Below are 19,008 nucleotides of genomic sequence, written 5' to 3' on the forward strand. Positions count from 1 at the left end.
ACACTCTCTTTAAGTGACTCAGACAGCCCCTGGGAACTAGAAGGTAAGCAAATCAAACTGAAGGGGAACAGATGAACTTGGGAACAGCAGCCAGCATTACGGCCTCAGTGCCCAAAGACAGTCATTCAGAGCTTCCAGAAGAAAGAGAAGGCATGGGAATTGTAATATCTGAAACGCTGAACTCTGACACCAGAGAGACACAAGGGACTGGGAACCAACTGGGTTAAAAAGTGGCCACCAATCGCTGGCTTTCTCACGACACTGGAGGGGGGGGAAGGGTCCTCCAGGCGCCTGGGAGGGAGAGAGTCGTGTCATTGGCCTTCTATGGCCAGCTCAACATTTCTCCATACAATCATTCTGTCATGGTCTCCCAGTGACCTTGCTGTGCTTTCGCTTGGTGCATCAAGGATTGCAGTCAATCAATTGACCCCTCCCCCATTTCCCTCCTTCTGCAGTCAAACTCTAGACTAGGAAGCTGATTTTTCCTGGACAGTCTAAATCCCAGAACCACTGAAGTGCTGAAAACAAAATCTGGCTTTTGTTTGAGATTCAGCATGCTCCCCCCCTGCCCCACAAAGACCCCTATGTCTTGCATAAGTGCCCCTCCCCCATGTTTATTTCTAGACCTTTCCTCCTTCTCTCAGGTCCCCACTTCTCAGCCACCATCCATTCTTCATGCTCCCTTGGGTTCTCTTCCAGTTAGCTGTTCAGCCCCAATGACCCTATTTTCCTAGCATTCCTGCCTCTGTACCTCCCAATAATCTACTGGCCCCATATTTGGTGTTTCCTCCAGCTATAAAGAGAACCCCACTAGATCACACTAAGGGTTTTTTTAGCCTAGCATCCTGTTTCCCACAGTGGCCAGCTGGATGTTTCCAAGATACCCAGAATCAGGGAGTGCAAGTGCCTTCTCCTAGTACTCCTAGTACTCACCCCAGCAACTAGGGCTCCGTGGAACACCAAGTATGGAGTTTTAATTCAAAAGGAAGCACTTCTGTGTACAATTTATGGAATTTAATAATTCCAGAAAATATAGTGATGGCCACTAGCATAGGCAACTTTAAAACAGGGCTACACAGGTCCCTGGAGAAGTCTAATTGTTCTTAGCTTATAAAGAGCCTCCATGTTTAGAGGCAGTGTTAGCTAAATAACAGTTCCAGAAGGACGAGTGAATCTGGTTAGCCTCTGTGGGGAAACAGGATTCTGAACTAGAGGAATCACTGATCTGATCCAACAAGATGATTGTTTTTTTAGATATCATGATCAACAGTTGAAGTGACCTTTCACTTCTTTCACAGAAGCTGAATTGTCAGCATTTTAATAACAGTATTTTTCTCTGAGCAGTTAGAATGCTTATGAACATTCCATGCTATCACGACAGCAAAGTCCTTTATGACCTTTATGACCTTTGAAGCCCTTTGCTTCCATGTCCATCCAAATTTTTTTCCAAAGTGGGAAAGTTACAAATTGACCTGACCTGTTTCAGCTCCATTTTTCAGGACCAAATGGTTCTGAGTAAAAAACACGTTCTGGTTTAGGCTACTGGTCTGTTTAGCTCAGCATCCTGTTTCACACTGCAGCCAATCAGCTGCCCCGGAGAGTTTTAGTCACATCACACTAAGCCATATTTTCAGAAAAGAAGAAGTGATTTGACTTTTTTAGCAAAAGAGAGCAAAGATTAAACTATACAATATCTGAGTATCATAAAAGTCATGGATGAGGGCTAACAAGTTGAAATGTAATCCTGACAAAATGCAAGTGCTACTGGTGGGGGGAAGGTCTGATCCAGGAAATGGGCTACCTGTTGTTCTGGATGGGGTTGCAATCCCCTTCAAGGAGCAGGTTAACAGCTTGAGGATGCTCCTGGACTGAGACCTCCTGATGGATAAATGGGTGGCAGAAGTGGCCGGGGATGTATTTCACCACCTTTGATTGGTGAGCCAGCTGCAGCTCTTGCTGGGCAGAAAAGTTCTTGCTACAATGATGCATGCCTTGGTAACGAGTAAATTTTGCAACATGTTTTGCATGGGGCTGCCCTTGAAGACAGTCTGCCTCCCTCTATCAGTGCCTTCTGGTAACTGGTAAAGACTTTTTTCCTTTATTGGCATACCCTAGTAACAGTTTTGGCACTCCTTCGTTGCGTTTTCGTGTTCTTATTGAATTATTTTATAATTTTAGATTGTTGGTTTGAATTGTTCAAATGTTTTATGTATGCAACCTTGGGGACCCTTTTCAGGTGGACACGCAGCAAAAAAATGTTATAAATAAATACTCCATGTCTTGTTTGTCAGACCTCCAAGGCACTGATTGAACACTCTTTAAACCAATATGCTGGACTAGATGGATCACTGGTCTAATCCAACAGAGCTGTTCTCATGCTATGCTATGATGTTAAAGGCAGCTTGAAAATGTGTTTAAATCTCAAAATGGGACTTCGGTGGCCAGCTGAGAAAGTTTGCTAGTGGGTGGAAGATGGCATTGAGCTCTCAGAGAAACTTTAATTCTTTTTAACTCTAAGTTTCTAGCCCATATAATTGCAACGTTACATGGGAAATGATGGAGGAGGAGGGCTCAGAATACAGGAAGAACCCAGAGAATACTTTCTGTAGTTCCATGTCTCTCCATATGCCTAAGCAAAAACAGTGAAAATGGGTTTTAAAAATTCAAATAAATCCTGCAGGTGTGCTTGGTTTTGCACAATGCATGAAGAATTTGGGTTATGATGGCCCCATGCATGTCATCTTTGCCAAGAGTAACTTGCGGAACGTGAGTTTTAATTATATACAAAACAGGGAGGAGCTGGCCAAAGACCTGCTATGTGTGCACAACGTCCCTGTTTAAATCTCAGGCGTCTCCAGTTAAAGGAGCTCATCTAACAGATGTTGGAAAGTTACATGTGCTGCCTGAAATCCTGGACAGGCAATCAAAGGAGACAATATGAAGGCAGATAGATAAAAGGTCCATCTGAGGTGGTGAAAGGCAATGTTGTGTGTGTCATATATGTAACAGTAAACTAGGCAGAAAACAGCCCAGGATACACATTCGCACAAATATTAAACTACCAACATATCTGAGACACACTTTTACACAAACGTTAAACTACTGACCAATTTGCATCAAGAAAGAAGAAAGTCAGCAATATGAGATGGCTTCTTCCTTTAAGAAACCAGAGCTGCTGGGCTGCTCTGCTCCACTGTGCTCTGTAAAATCTAAGCTTTGTGCCAACCCTGAGAAAAACAGTCAACAGGCTCAGAGAGACGACGGTCTACAGCTTGTTGGCAGAAGGGGGGGGTGGTAGGGGAAAGGGGAAAGAGTTCCAGCCTGTCATTCTTTCCTTGTCATGACCTTCATGCTCTGTTGGATTTCTGAAGATACTGAGATCTTGGCAGGAAAATACGATGTCTGTGGGAACCAGGCAACACCGTGCGAGGCTGTTGCTGGCGAGAATCCGGCCAAGGGCCAGTCTTTTGCTTTTTTCCCCCCTTTCCTTCAGGGGGTTCTTGGCTTATAACCCAGAGGAAAACACTGTGGAAATGCTGGGAATTCTAGAGGCTTTGAAATAACAAACAGCAGAGAAGGAGAGGTCCAGAAGACCCTCTCTTGTAGCATGCTACTACAATCCACACACTCCCATGGTGCAATGGTTTAGTGAGTCAGAGTAGGGTCTTGAATATCCTGGTTCAAATCCCCTACTCTGCCATGAAATTTTCTGGGTGTCCTTGGACTAGTCACTCTTTTGGCCCAACCGACCTCATAGAGTTGTTGTGAGGATAAAATAGAGGAGGGAAGAATGATGCATACTGCCCTGAGCTCGTTACAGGAAAGGGAGGATTAAAGTGTATTAACTGAATAAATACGTAGTGGGACAATGGTTTTGAACTGGTCAGCAATGCATTCCTGAGTCGTGCTTACAGGTGCTGTACCATTCTGACTCCCATCCTCTGATAACCCCAAACTCACCAACTCTGCTGCTTTGTTTTTATTTCAAAGAATACACAGATTAATGAAAAATGATGCTCCAATTATTGGTTATTAATCATAATAACTAAATGGAACCTCTAAATTCAGTGATAGAAAACCAGATGTTGGGGGAAAAAAGAAGGAAGAGTGGCTATCTTCATAGCCTCATCAGGAGATTCCCAGGGGGTATCTAGCTCCTCATCTTTGCAAGTAGCATGCTGGATCAGATAGAATTTCAGTCAGATCCAGGAAGGTATACTCTTATGTGGAAAGAAGGGTGGTATTCCCCAAAGGGAGTGGCAGAGGCAAAAACACAGTGCAGTCCAGAGGGTACCCAGTGATCCCAGACTGGCCCTCAGGGCTAAGGAGATGCTTCTTGTTCTTGATTGGCTCCCCTGCAGCATGGTGGGAAGTACATTCCCAAGTCCCGCTGCTGGATCCCAAGTGGCTCTCGGAAGGGAGTTCTGGAACACTATTTAGCCAGTATGACCAAAAGCCAAACTGATTCTCCATAATTTTTAATTCCATGTTGTGTATGTCCCGCAGCATACATATACACACATGCAAACTTGCTGCTGTCTTGTGTTGTCTGTTCTTTTCTCTTCCTCAGTTTGTTCTGATTTATATGGTCTGTAATTATACAAATTTATATTTTTAAACTACATATCTTGAACGAAGTCAAAGAAGTAAAATGAGTTTAGAAGTCCACAGCCAAAGAACTAGCTAGTCAGTTCACATACATATGTGAAATCCAGGTAACAATGTTAGAAAGATGGCTAGCTAACCATGTGATTCTTTAAGGAACAGCATCTCACCTCCCTGCCCAGAATACAAGCCTCCACCCTGTACCCCCCCTCTTCCATCTGCCCTCTCTCAGATTTCTGAATTCAACTAGCTACCTTCTGTTTGCTATTTTGCTTCTTGGCTCACTGCCCTTGAGTGACATCCTAGTCAGCATTCCAGTCTTTAGAATGCCCCACAAAGCAACTTTATCCACAGTTCTAATCCCAGCCAAACTGATAATTTCCCCTTCCCTCACAGAAGTAGAGCTGCAAGGATCGCAACAGGTTTCCACTCCTGATTGAGCAATTATGGAATGTTTATGGACATTCTGCCACATCTTGCCAATTCCATCCTCAGCACATCAGCCAGTTTGGTGTAGTGGTTAGGAGTGCGGACTTCTAATCTGGCGAGCCGGGTTCGATTCTGCGCTCCCCCACATGCAGCCAGCTGGGTGACCTTGGGCTCGCCACGGCACTGATAAAATTGTTCTGACCGAGCAGTGATATCAGGGCTCTCTCAGCCTCACCCACCCCACAGGGTGTCTGTTGTGGGGAGAGGAATGTGAAGGCGACTGTAAGCCGCTTTGAGCCTCCTTCGGGTAGGGAAAAGCGGCATATAAGAACCAACTCTTCTTCCTCTTCTTCTTCATCATTCTGTATCTCCTGAGGGGAAGTAGGTAAGCCTAGAGCAATGACTTATGCAGATGCAACCACTGAAGATGGTAGATAATTCTGCTATGTCTCTGCATCAGAAATGGTCAAATGATCCATTCACACCTGAAGCACAGTTGTAGCAAAACAAACAAACAAAAAAACCCAACCTTTTCTAGTAGAAGACAACTGGAAGGAAGTGCAGCCCACCATAATGACTCATTCAGACGCTCAGAAGGCATCTTTGGTTGTGAGAGTAGGTACTTTAGACTCAAAAGATACTTTAGTTTCTTCCTCCCCTGGCACTCAGTTTAGGAATTTTTGGCACACCCGAGTTGCCATGAATTATGAGAATTCAACTAAGGTGGAATTGATCAGAATACAGTGATGAAGATACGGAGAGGAGTCCCAAAACTGGAGAAAACCATCTTCATTTTCACCTCCTCCCTTTGCAGTTGCTGGAGAAAGCAAAGCTGTTGCCCTGAAAGGGTATGCTTCATGCCCGTCAGAATTTCACAGGCTCAGATAGGGTGACTATGTTGACAAAATGAGCTAGTCCCTATATCCCTAGCCAGGATGACATGGTGAGATATAGCTACTCATCTCTCACATCAGTGAGAACTAAGATGGTTGGTTGTTCCCATCACCCTCTGGACCCATCAGCCCAACCCACATAAAAGGAACTAAATCACACCCCCTTCCTCCCGTCTGACCATATCTCTGCAACTCAGGCACCCTTGGTAACCCAAATGACAGCTTGTGGGATCTATATTAGTAATTATTGACTGATATTGAGGGAGTTTCCCAGGCTTTCTTCAAAGCTGCTCACAAATTGCTCCAGGCAAACAAGGGCCCTTCATCTTGTCAAAACATCTCTCTCCCTCTGTAACTGTCAAAAGTATGCACATGACAGAGATTCACAGCCACAAAGTCTTTGTAGAGTAGGGCCTTAGATACCAAGCTATGAATCATGAACTCCCCAGTTTGAATCCTCCTTAAATTCATCAGGTGGTTGTAAGCAAGCCAACTTAGTAAGTCTCTTGCAAGGATTCCAATAAGGCAACAAAGTAAGTTTTTTGAGGACAGAAAGACACTTTATACTTGTAACTACTACACCTCTGTCTCAAAGCAGCAAAGACCAAGCTGATATCCAATTCTATTGAAAAGTCATTCTTATCCCTCCGTTGCCAGAGTAAACTGGGCTGCACTTACCTGTAAGCGGTGTTCATTGACATCTTGGTTGCAGGCACACCTTGGGACTGTGCAGGCTGGCCCTGGAAGACCTTTTAAAGTTGTTCCTATACGGGGTGCTCCAACCCCTTTGAGGCACGCATGCACGTGGTTTCCTGCTGAACACACATGTGACTAGGGGTAGAGCACCCCCACTCCCCTCAGTTCGCTGCTGAGATTGTAGGAGAAGGCTCAGAAGCAGGTTTGCGGGGACTGGCTGAGAAGGCCTTTTCCCACAAAGCTGCCTTGAGGCGGGAAGATCTATCTCAATGGTCCCCAACCTTTTTATCACTGGGGACCAGTCAACGCTTGACAATTTTACTGAGGCCTGGGGGGGGAGGATAGTCTTTTGCCAAGGGACATTGCCCCTGCCTGAGCCCCTGCTCCGCTTGCTTTCCCACCAATACCCCAGACTTCCCGCCGCCCAGCAGCAGCTGCGCAGTGCCACGCCGAGGGGGAGCCCCAGCCATGGCGGCCACTGGAGAGCACCAAAGGTGAGCCAGCGGCAGAGTGGCAGGGCAGCCCCCAAGGCAGCAGCCGGGGAGGAGGATGTGGAGGAGCCGCGGCCCAATACCGACTAATCCACGGACCAGTACTGGTCACCGGACTGCGGGTTGGGGACACCTGATCTATCTGACCGGGCTTTAAGTGTAAATTTCTGGCAAATGTGCCAACATTGTGAGCCTCGCCTAGACATAATAGGCATCTGTCATGCTTGTCTGCATGTGGCACTTTAACCCCACAGTGGGAGAATTTCTTAAAGATCACTTTTGAAGCCATGATTGCTAGGTAGAAGCTCTCACAGAATACATCTTCCTCTCGAGGTGGCAAAAAAGGAACTGAGGGAAGTGGGGGCGCTTCACCCCTAGTCATGTGTGCATTCAGCAGGAAATTGCACGCATGCGTGCCTTGTAGGAGCTGGATCGCCCCCTGTTGGAGTTTAGCTTTCAAAGGTCTTCCGCAGCCAGTCTGTGGCCTGCACAGTTCCCAAGTAGGGCTACATCACAGAACGGAAAATGAACCAACAATCCTATTGCATCAGACTAAAGATACAGAATCCTACTTCCCATAGTTGCCAGCAAGATGCCTCAAGAATTACTACAAGCAGGGCACTCAGGCCAAAACCTCTCTTACTGTTGCTGCACAGCAAATGCCATTCAGGGATACACTGCCTATGAAGGACCTCTCCTTTATGAGTTTAACCAATACCTTTTTTGAGCCATCTAAGCTAGTGCCTTCTGCTATATTTTGTAGCAGTTAGTTGCCTACCATTCATTGGCCCTGCATAAAGGTATGTTTCATTTTGTCTGTCCCGAACTTTCATCTCCTGATCAATTTTATTCCACCCTCCCATTCTAGTATTGTAGGATAAAGTTACCTCTATCCACTTTCTCAAATACATCCCTAATTTTATACGTAAATATCTGTCGCCTTATCTATCGTCATCATTTGCCTTAACTAAATTGTCTCATATACATTAAGCTCACAAAGCCCCACGGCATTACATTTCACACTCCCCAAACCTTCGCCACCCCAACACACTCAATCATGTCATTTGCTTTTAGCTGACAATGAAGAAAAAGAGGAAAAACCATGAACCTCTCTTAAAACCATTCCTCAAAGAAGTGGAAGAATGATATCAAGTACACAAAAAGACTAAAACATCCTCTGAGGAAAAATGAAAGTCACAAGGAGTCCTACCTGGCATCGACTGAAGACGTCAGCCAAAGTCACCTGGATATTGAAGTGTTTCAGGACCCGGAGAGCTTGTTCCTTGGCCTTCTCTGAACAGTCCACCGAGAAACACCTCCCTTCTCCCACCTGGGAACGCAGCTGTGGAAAGGCACAAAGATGGATGCTAGAGAACTCGTGTAGTGCAATGGCACAAGAGCAGAACAAGGACTGAGGAGACTTGGGTTCAAATCCCCACTCACTTCCCATGGAGGACCTTGGGCCAGTCATCTTTCTTATTGTAAGCTATTCCTGAGAGTTCATGGTTAAAATGGAGGAGAGAAGAACCAGGCATGCAATCCTGACTCTCTTGAAGGACTGGAAAGAGACCGACACAGACAGAGAGAAATAGAGAATATAAGATTTGCATCAGGAATCAGCTTCACTGGGCAGCTGCTGAGGCCTCAGAAGGACCACTGATCTATGGAGCAACCAGGTGATTCCCCCCATTTAGTAGTAGTAGCTGGCTTGCCCCCACAAATGATTAAGCCCACTCCCACCCATAGAGTTTCTCCATATCCTCAAAGGCACTTATAGTTTCTCCTGTACTGTCAGAAGAGTAGAGAGAAAAAACAGATTTTCTTTCTACCATCAAGTGCTACCAATATGTGCAGACAGCAGCTACTCACAGGTGATATTTCCTTTCACTGAAGTGGAAATGTCAAGGGAGAAGAGCTGTACTGCTGTCCGCCCAAAAACCCTTGGGGCCAAGAAACAAAACTTTAGCTGGATCTAAGATCTGCATCAGAAAGAGTGATAAAATCCTAAGATGGTAGAATGTTCTACTTCGCAGAATGTGAGGGAAATCATATTTGCAATGCTACTTTATATTTTGTACTCTTTGCAAGTAGAAATCTAGCACAGAAGAGAGTAAGCTATAATTTTTGTGGGGGTTCCAAAATGACACCTTTTAATAAGATTCTTTCACTCCCACCTCAAGTGGTATATGTACCATTCTGCCATCTCAGGATGTTACCACCTCTTTTTGCTGCATGGGTAGATCAAGCCTGGAGCTTCAGCACTGTCACTGAAGAATTTAGCATACACTTACTGTCTGATATGGAAGTCCAGAGGTTAGAATTACCCGGTCTTCTTGTAAGGCAAGCTGGAAAGAAACAGCATCACAGTTTAACTCAGTCAGAAGTGGGCAATGAAAGGAAGTGGGGCCTCTTTCACAGATGGGTTCCTTCTTTGGAGGGCACTCTCTGAGACTGGCTATATGAGATTTCTGATAGGCTGAGGTGGGAATGCAATGCCAAGTGGCTTTTGTTATTTGGCTTTTTGCCAAGTTCAGCAGAATTTTCTTTGTTGCTTTTCTTTGTTATATTGGTTTTATTATTGGAAAAACACTAGTTTCAACTGGTATGTCTGTGCTCTGCTCAATAAGATACACCCCCACTCCACTGAGGAAATGTAACCAATGAGGGCCTGGCCACTGAGCAGTCAAAAAAACAGTATCTGCCCCCACCACAACAGTGTTCCCCCAAATGAGTAGCTAATAATTACTTAAGAGAAAAAGTTGTGAGATATACCAAGGATACCTCTGGCATTGAGGGGGAGACTTGTAAAAGCATCTTCAAATGATCAGGACAAACATGAGGGCTAGGAACATGTTTCTGTGTCATTCTGAAAATGTATATGGGGATTCTCAAGGAATTGAATGCAAGATGAATTTCTACAGCAGAACTGCAGCCATGGACTGAGCTACCTGGATCCATGCTACCCAGTCCTCTCTTTTCCAACCATTTTCCCTTTGATGTATCATAGCACCAGATCTGACTTCTATTAAACTACATTTCTCAGACAAAGGCTGTTGAAATAAAGCCTGGGAGGGAGGCTGGGAGAGGAAGGGAGAAAGGAGGCATTTTTATCTTTGATTATCCCAGCAAAGATCAAAGCTGCTGGCAATGCAGTAACCCTCCACCAGCTTTGGATTACTAAAGGGATGTTTGTCCAGTCTCCATGGAGACAGCAATCTGAAAACATCCTCTCTGTAGCAAGATAAAGAGTATTGGGAGAGAAACATGGAAAGAGCTTTCTGGAATAAATCTTTAATGCAGGGCTTGAGTCAGCCCTCGCTACATCTTAGTTCTGGACCCTCTATTTTGCTAATATATGAAGCTGTCCTGTTTCAAATCAAACTACCATTCTACTTTGCCCAGTGGCTGTGGCTCTTCAAGGATGCAGGCAGCAAAAGGTCTTTCCCACAAACTGCTAACAAAGATCCTTTAACTGGGGATTGCCAAGGATTAAATTAGTCTAGCTATCCCATTAAAAATATATATGGTACCCAGTTTCCCTGTCAGCATGACAGACCAGGGGATATGAACCTGTGCACACCCACGGTCTGTTTCCATCAAAAGTGCTGTCCTGGATCACACTTTCCTTGGGACATGTGAAGCAAGGAAAAAGAGTAACTTGAATGTGAGCAAAGCACTTTCCTCAACTCCAAGGCCATTTCTGCAATTGTAATGTGTCAATTCGTTCTTGTCACATTGAATTCTAGATGCAGACCCCAAAATTGCGCTTGGCCTTCTACACTTGTGGTTTTCTCTGGCACCCACCAGGCAGACCATTGGCTCGAGTTGAAACATCTGAGGTGGGAAACAGGAGGAAGCCAATTCAATCCTTTTGAGCTTCCAATTTAGATAACCCGCAAATTCCCTCCCAGGGGACGGGGAGAAATCTGGTTTTACCAGCATTTGCAAACCACAGGGCAAACGGGGAGCACATTTGGAGTTGCACCTGAATCACAAGATTTTTGTGTGAAATGCTTGTAATTCTGTGGAACATTAAGTCAGCCATTGTGTTGTTTTTTGTTGCTGTGGAAACAGTCTAAAAACTGCATCCCTTCCCAACAACCTGGGCTACAGATGGAAAGCAGTACATCCCACTCCAGATTAAGCCTCAAACTCTCTCTCTTATCAGCCAGCTGCTGAGGACTGACCTCGGCTGCCCTCCTGTGCTCATCATCATTCTCAAGCATCCGGACATCTACTCCCAGGCAGCGCAGATATCGCCCCAGGCCTTGTAGCATGTTGTCACAGACCACGCGGAAGTCCTGAACGGAGACGGACACTGAAGAGCTTGGAGTCTTTTCCTCACTTGCTGCAGACTTCTGGGTGGAGCACATAAACCACAAAAGGAATGTATTGATTTATAATTCATCACCAACAGTGGGATGGGGACTGTACTGTGTTCATAAGGATTCAAGGTTGACTAATAACGTGTATATGAAAAATAAAACACAAGGTGCAAAGAATAATACAGAGTTTACAGAGACGTGATGGAAGGTTCAAAGCACTTCACAGTCTCACTGTGAAACATGACAAGCATGACAACAAACCTCGTGGCAAACTGGCGGCATCCTTTGCTTCTTTGGCAGCTTCTTTGTCTTGACTCCACCGCACAGCTTCTTCGGCTGAAGTGTCAGGGTGTTAAGATTCAGGTCAAAGCCAGCCAGATCTTGCTGTAATTTTGTGTAAATCTCCAACAAACAGTAAGCATCCAGTGCTGCAGAAATAAAGCAACAGTTGCTATAGGCCCCAATGACATAATGATATCCTGCAAGCCTTTAGTATTTTAAGGTATTCTCATGAATTCTCACTAATCCTGAGCTCACAGCAGAGGCAAGATTTGAACTGGGGATCATAGATTAGTCTCCGAGCTATCATCCTAACACTCAGATGATAATCCTTATTTTTATTTATATCCCTCTTCCCCTCTACCATCATCACAGTTGTGCTCAAAGCAGTATACAAATGACCACGTGGCAACAAAGAAATCACTTTGGTTAAAACTACAAATAAGAGTATGAGAGCAGGCAGAAGGTCTAACATATCCTGGAGGGTTTTTTGCCTTCCTCAGGGCATAGCATAACAGTCACTGGGAGAGTGTGGGATAGAGGTCGTTCTGAATTTCCGGCAATGTGCAGGATGTTGGACTAGATGACCCACAAAGTCCCTTACAGTTCTACAGTTCTTTGATTGCAAACAATGCCTAGTCTGTTGCTGGGCAGATTTTTAAGTATGAGCAGAATATGAGATTTACAATAGCAAAGACAGACATAGGTGGGTAGCTGCCAACCCAATGGAAACATGAAGCAAGCCAGGTGATTCTACAAATCACAGACAGCTCTAAGCAGTAGCAAAAGGTACTACAGCCACACCTGCATAAAGGATCTGTTCCTCTCTGAGGGGCCTCTTCTCCCAATTGGACAGCTGCTCCGTTTTGTCAAGAGGCTTCCCGAGGACGTGTTGCACCAACAAGCTAAGCCCCTTCTCTGGCGGCATGCCATACTGCACCTCCTCATCCTCCAGAGGTAAAGCATCCACCTTCTGGCAGCCCTTCTTCACCACTCCCAAGCATTTGGGTAACTGAAGACGTAAAGAATTGAAGCAGAGAGTTGACATCTCTTGATTTTTGAATAAGGTGGAAACTAAGGATTTATTTCAGCAATGCATTATCTTAATGTTTGTTAGCTGCAGTTTGGGTATGACTGGGAGAACATGGGGAAAGGGCAGCTCAGGGTTCTTGGAGAATCAACGCCAGCTTTGAGCATTCTTCTAGGGCAATCACCAGAATCATAAAGGAATAACAGTGGGATCAAAAGTACAGAACATGAAGAAAAGCAGAAATTTGAGAAATTTACCTTTCCCTAAGCAAACAGGGGGGAAAAACCCACTCTTGGGGTAAATCTTGTTCTCGCTACATACCAAAATGTACCACTGAGGTCTTTGATTCAGCAGCACATCTTGCATGTGTATACAATACTATTGTGGGTAAATAGTGTGAATGGTAAAAAGAAAAGTCAAATGGAGGTACAGACAGAGAAAAACTTCTAAAAGTCACATCTGCAAAAGTACACAGATCTACCTGTGTACACAGCTCTGTTTCTCAGCTCTGTGGAGAATGTAAAGTTGATCTGGCTAAGGCCCGTTCTAATCTCTTCTCAAGGTGCTTCTATCCATCATAGAGAAGACTACCTCCTCTGTAGAAAGCAAAGCAGAGGATTCTAGGATATCCTGTCTGACCAAGAAAGCTGGAGATATCTTAGATAAATTCAGCCTTTACTGGCTTGTTGTCCTTACTTGTTTATGTACTGCCAAGAGGTCCAAGACTCCACAGAGATGTTTGTCCATATCTTTAAAAGCAGTGCAGCTAAGTGCAAGGCAATGCAGGTCTCCAGCCACACCATAGCCTGGAGAAACACCATAAAAATTGCAGTCAGGGCCAGGTTGAGTCAGGCAGGAGGCAGCTGCACCTAAATCCAGACTTGGAGAGTCCTTGTGTTTGGTTGCTGCAGCTCAGATCTTTATCTATCTATCTATCTATCTATCTATCTATCTATCTATCTATCTATCTATCTATCTATCTATCTATCTATCTATCTATCTATCTATCTATCTATCTATCTATCTATCTATCTATCTATCTATCTATCTATCTATCTATCTATCTATCTATCTATCTATCTATCTATCTATCTATCTATCTATCTATCTATCTATCTATCTATCTATCTATCTATCTATCTATCTATCTATCTATCTATCTATCTATCTATCTATCTATCTATCTATCTATCTATCTATCTATCTATCTATCTATCTATCTATCTATCTATCTATCTATCTATCTATCATACTTATATACCGCCCTCCCCGGAGGCTCAGGGCGGTTTACATCATAACAGAGAACAATACATAAAACAGTCTGTAAAACATGTATAACTGATAACTAATAATTGTAACCAAATAACAGCACAATATAACTGTATAATAATATAGTAATACAAACAGGTCCAGGGCTTATTGATGGGTTCTGAGGGGGGTGGGTGGGAGCAGGGGCCCTTTGGTCGCTGTTGATTACGTCTGGTCTCGGCCAAATGCCTGGTGGAGGAGCTCCTTTTTGCAGGCCCTGCGGAACTGTTTAAGCTCCGTTTAGCTGGAATATGACACAGAGTATGAATGCTGCAGGGAGAAGGTTCTGCTACATTGGCTGGGTAATGTACTTGTACTTATACTAGGACTCTGATCAAGTTAGGAGCAGATCACAGAAGCTGATGTTACACATCCCTCACCTGAATGGGACACTAAAGGCCTGAGACCTTCAGTCACATGGTTGCTCACTTTCATTCCTGATTAAAGTCCCAGGGTCCTTGACATCAACTTCTGTATTAATCATACCCTATTCTCCAGACACAAATCTGAGAGCCAGGACAATGGGATCCCTGAATGCCAAATTGGCACAGTCTACCAGTAAGAGTGCAAGGCATACGTGCCCACATTAGACAATTCAAGAGAGCCAGGAAAGCCAAGTGGTAGCAGGAAACAGCTGTTACCTAACTTAGTGACTGTTGGATCAGCAAAAAGGACCTGGAAGAAGGAGGATAGAGCCTCCTCATCCTTCCCACCCTGCTTGAGGAGCTGCAACATGTCCAAGAGGAACACCCGGCCATGAACTGCGATTTGAACCACTGAGACACGTGATTTTCTTCCCACAGTGCCAAATGATGGTCGCCATTCCATGTCAATCCCAATGACTTGTCCAGGCTGCAAGAGGAAAAACCAAAAAGTCAGCTTCTTGGGGGAGCCAAGCCAGTACATAATGGCATAATAAGGTACAGTATGTATTTAATTTTCCTTGAAATTGTGGAATACCGGGGAGCATACATGGTGTTGAAGTCAAGCAGAGACCTGATTCAGACCTGCTTGGCTTCATTATCACTCCAGCCATACCCTCCTTAGCAGGTGGGAGGATAGAGAAAAAAGAGAATCAGCACATGTACTCAACATTCACCTCCTGAATTCATCCATGTTTACCTGATACGCAGCAGCAATTCTTTTTTTTTTCTAGAGAAAAAGGTTTCCTGGTCTCTATGAGATTTTCAGACATTATTTCCTCCCTGGTATTATCAACAGAAAACTATGGACCACATGCCCATGCTGCTAATTTATCCATGAGATTTTCCCCACCCACCCCCAAAGCAGCAAAACTTCTCCTACATGATAATTTCCCCTCCCGCCATGAACCCATGAGCTGCCACAGCACTGGATATTCAGTCTGATGTATTTGAAGAACAATTATCTCCAGAAGGAAGATTCTGTTTTTGGAATGGATTGGTGTACGAGCCCCACACGGGGAGCTGATAAAATGTTGTAAACCAGGAATATTTTCTTGTCATATGAGTAAGCATCTTGGATATGTACTATCATTCACTGCACTGTTATAACTGTGCAATTTATTCATGAGCCTGGAGATCTGCCATTTCCGTACTGGTTATGTAATTAATTAGCTTAAGAACTGCTAGGGAATACTAACATGCTAAGGGTAATTAATTAAACAGCTTATATCTGAACATAAGAAGCTTGCCTAATACTTAGTTGATCAATGATGTATTCTGTTCAATACTGTCTCCTCTGACAAGCAGTGGTTCTTCAGATCTCAGGCAAAGGAAGGTTTTTCCCAGATGGTCTGAGTCTGTACCTGGCAACTTCATATGCTCATATACACTGTTTTTGAAATGGGGTCTTTCATGCTCACCCAAAGCCTCCGGGGTAAAAAGCATGGAAGGATTAAGGGCACCCACCTGGAATATATGCTCCATGCATTTCTGGACTTCTTCCCATTTTGACAGGAAAAAGATATCTTCCCTTGAGATGGGAAGCTGGTAATAATGATCCTTCCTCCACTCCTTGCAGTTTGCCACTTTTTGCTTCAGTACATCATCACTACACAATCAAGACAGAAAGGCAACCATTTTAGGAAAAAAGGAAATGGGAGAACAGCCCAAAGCTCTACCTGTAACTTAAATTCACTATGCTTTGTGTAAAGAAGTATTTTCCTGAACTGACTACCAGAGCTATATAAATACCACAACTGCATGAGAGCACAAAACATGGCCAGGAATTTAGCAAGAACTCCAGTTTTCATATAAAAAGGGGGGGGGGAACTACAACCAAGTTTCTAGCCTTTATGGTTCCAAAGATATGCTTGAAAGTGCAAGCATTGATGCAATGTGAGGCATCAAAAGCCAGAGAAGCTACTGATTATAAGGAATGGTTTCTTTGTCCTTTCCTCGCCCATGAGTAGCAAACTCCAAAGTAGTGGCCTGAAAGCTAACAATGCGGCCACCTTGAGGAAGTTACAGATCAACCCATGGATGGGAAATATGTCAAGAAGTCTTCATTTATCAGCCCAGGAACCACCATGGAAAAAACAGCAAAACAGAACTTTAGTTGCTTTATTCATTAAGCCAAGTAAATTGGACAAAATAAAAGAACTGATATAGCCTCATACAATTTACTACATTCACTTTCTGAGCTCAGGATTTGGTCTGCTTGGTAAGCGAACTTTATTTTTTAAAATTATTTTATTGCCAATCAAATTTCCTTGGAATATTCCCAAATATTTTGTATATAAGGCCTGGAACAGCGAAGACAAGAACAGTTTAAATGGATCAAGTCTGCCTGTTTTCCCACTGTGGCTGACCACATATTTCTGGGAAACCCGTTAAGCAGGGCATGAACACAACAGTCTTCCATTGCTGTTCTTCCAGCAAGTATCATTCAGAGCTTTGCCATCTATAAAAATGGAGTTTCGATTTAACCAACATGACTAATAGCCAATAATGCAGCTAGCCTCCATTCATCTGTCTCGTCACCATTTAAAAGTATTTAAGAGTATTGCCATCACTGTTTCCTGTGGCACTGAGGTCCACAAAGTAATCCTGCTTTGGGCAAAGAAGAGTTTGCTTTTGCCTGTTTTGCATCTACTGCCCATCCACTTCAGTTTATCTCTGCTCCCCTTCACAAAGAGATCTCTTACCCAGATGTATATCTGCTTAATTGGGTGACATAAGGTATTCTCTTTGACAATTCTGCCTCAGTTCTGCCTGGGAGATAGGGATGGGGTTTAAATTGTATTTTATTGTAAACTCTATTATCACAAATGTTTTTATTGTATGTTTAATGTTGTGGACCACCCTGAACCCATATGGAGAGGGACGATATAGAAATGTATTATTATTAATAATGACAATGTTATTACAGGGGATGCTATCAAGACATCTATGGACAGAATTGTAACATTTTGCTCATCTGAGGAACAACTGGATTCTTCCTCCCATATGGTTGTTTCATGCATTTGCAAGAGTCTCTGGCTGCCCCCCCCCCCCCCACCGGCTGAATCCAGGGATTTATTATTTGAAAAAATATTTGCTAACCTTGTGTTTAGGGGAGTGTGTGACTAATTCAGCAGGGCAGCAGCACCAGGCAGGGGAAACATCCATTCGCACAGATTGTCTGTGTGCACATGAGACAGTCAATATTTGTGCAAAAATATTTAACAAAGGTGGGTGAAGCCCCCTTGTGTTTCTGGGAATATCCTGGATGTAAAGCAATGAGAATGGGAAAGGAGTATGAGATGTCCCCGGATGCAGAGGAACGGGACAGTTAACACCTCCTGAAGAGGGCTGTGTGCAAGTTGAGCAGTTCTGCAAATGTGACACTAAGGCTGGATTTGCATTTTTTTCTGAGAACCGTAAATTTGAAAACAAATGCGGGCTTCTAACCCTTAAGCTTGTGAAGATATGCTTCACACTATTCCCTGGTTAGTTTCCCAAAGCCAAAATGGTGGAGGGAATGGGGGCTTCAGGGCCATGGGAAGCTTCCTACTCTTACTCTGGGACCAGCCAAGCAAAATAATACAAAAAAATAAGGTAGCAAAACACGCAAATATTAGTGATTTAGATTAGATTTAGATTTAGACACGCAAAAATTAGTGATTTGGACACAATAATTTGCTACACTCCAAAGCACTAGGTTTTACACTAATAGTATAATAATAATAATAATAATAATAATAATAATAATAATAATTCATTTTTCTGCCTCGCCCCTCCTACAAGGCTCAAGGCAGTAACATAAAATTATAAATACATTAAATTTTTAAATTTAAGATAATGATTTATATTAGAACAATTCCAACTAACCTACCACCACTCATTATTAATATAAATATTACACGTCGGAAATTAAACATTCAATATTCTGTTATTATTAGGAGGGTATCCTTATTTGGGGAAAGGCATCTTCCAATGATGTTCCGCTGGACTGGATTTCTTCAGAGTTCTAGAAAGGCCAGCCAACAGATGTTAAGGGTGTTATCTTCCTGGCCTCAAGCATAGATCTGGCAGAATAGCCCTGTCTTGTAGGCCCTGTAGAACTGATCAAGATTCTGCAGGACAGTGATCTCAGCGGGCAGAGCATTTCACCAGGATGGAGCCAGGGCTGAAAAAGCCCTGGGCCTGGTTGAGGCCAACCTCACATCTCTTGGGCCGGGGACCTTGAGCAGATTTTGGTTCATAGATCATACAGCCAGTTTGGTGTAGTGGTTACAGTGCGGACCAAGCCGGGTTCGATTCTGCACTCCCCCACATGCAGCCAGCTGGGTGACCTTGGGCTTGCCATGGCACTGATAAAGCTGTTCTGACCAAGCAGTGATATTAGGGCTCTCTCAACCTCACCTACCTCACAGGGTGTCTGTTGTGGGGAGAGGAAAGAGAAGGTGACTGTAAGCCACTTTGAGACTCCTTCAGGTAGAGAGAGAAAAGCGGCATATAAGAACCAACTATTCTTCTTCTTTTGGGGAG

The 19,008-nt window shown here is 43.8% G+C and overlaps 1 protein-coding gene across 23 annotated transcripts in view; it reads right to left on the reverse strand.

The window, feature by feature from the left end:
• Positions 1-19,008, reverse strand: part of EXD3 (exonuclease 3'-5' domain containing 3) — a 179,421-nt gene that overhangs the window by 98,803 nt on the left and 61,610 nt on the right. For 22 of the 23 annotated variants that reach the window (XR_013225940.1, XR_013225939.1, XR_013225942.1 and 19 more), the window contains 8 exons: positions 15,946-16,087; positions 14,698-14,908; positions 13,445-13,554; positions 12,523-12,730; positions 11,701-11,867; positions 11,302-11,472; positions 9,406-9,459; positions 8,325-8,456 (listed from right to left, as the gene is read on the reverse strand). Coding sequence is in view for 20 of the 23 variants with exons in the window: in XM_077306278.1 (XP_077162393.1) it covers positions 8,325-8,456; positions 9,406-9,459; positions 11,302-11,472; positions 11,701-11,867; positions 12,523-12,730; positions 13,445-13,554; positions 14,698-14,908; positions 15,946-16,087 (1,195 nt within the window). In the remaining 3 variants the exon portion in view is untranslated. Of the gene's footprint in view, positions 1-4,335; positions 4,591-8,324; positions 8,457-9,405; positions 9,460-11,301; positions 11,473-11,700; positions 11,868-12,522; positions 12,731-13,444; positions 13,555-14,697; positions 14,909-15,945; positions 16,088-19,008 lie in introns of those variants that run through there. The other variant, XM_077306297.1, reaches the window with a different exon arrangement.

Source organism: Paroedura picta, chromosome 12 (assembly GCF_049243985.1).
Source record: "Paroedura picta isolate Pp20150507F chromosome 12, Ppicta_v3.0, whole genome shotgun sequence".
NCBI lineage: Eukaryota > Metazoa > Chordata > Lepidosauria > Squamata > Gekkonidae > Paroedura > Paroedura picta.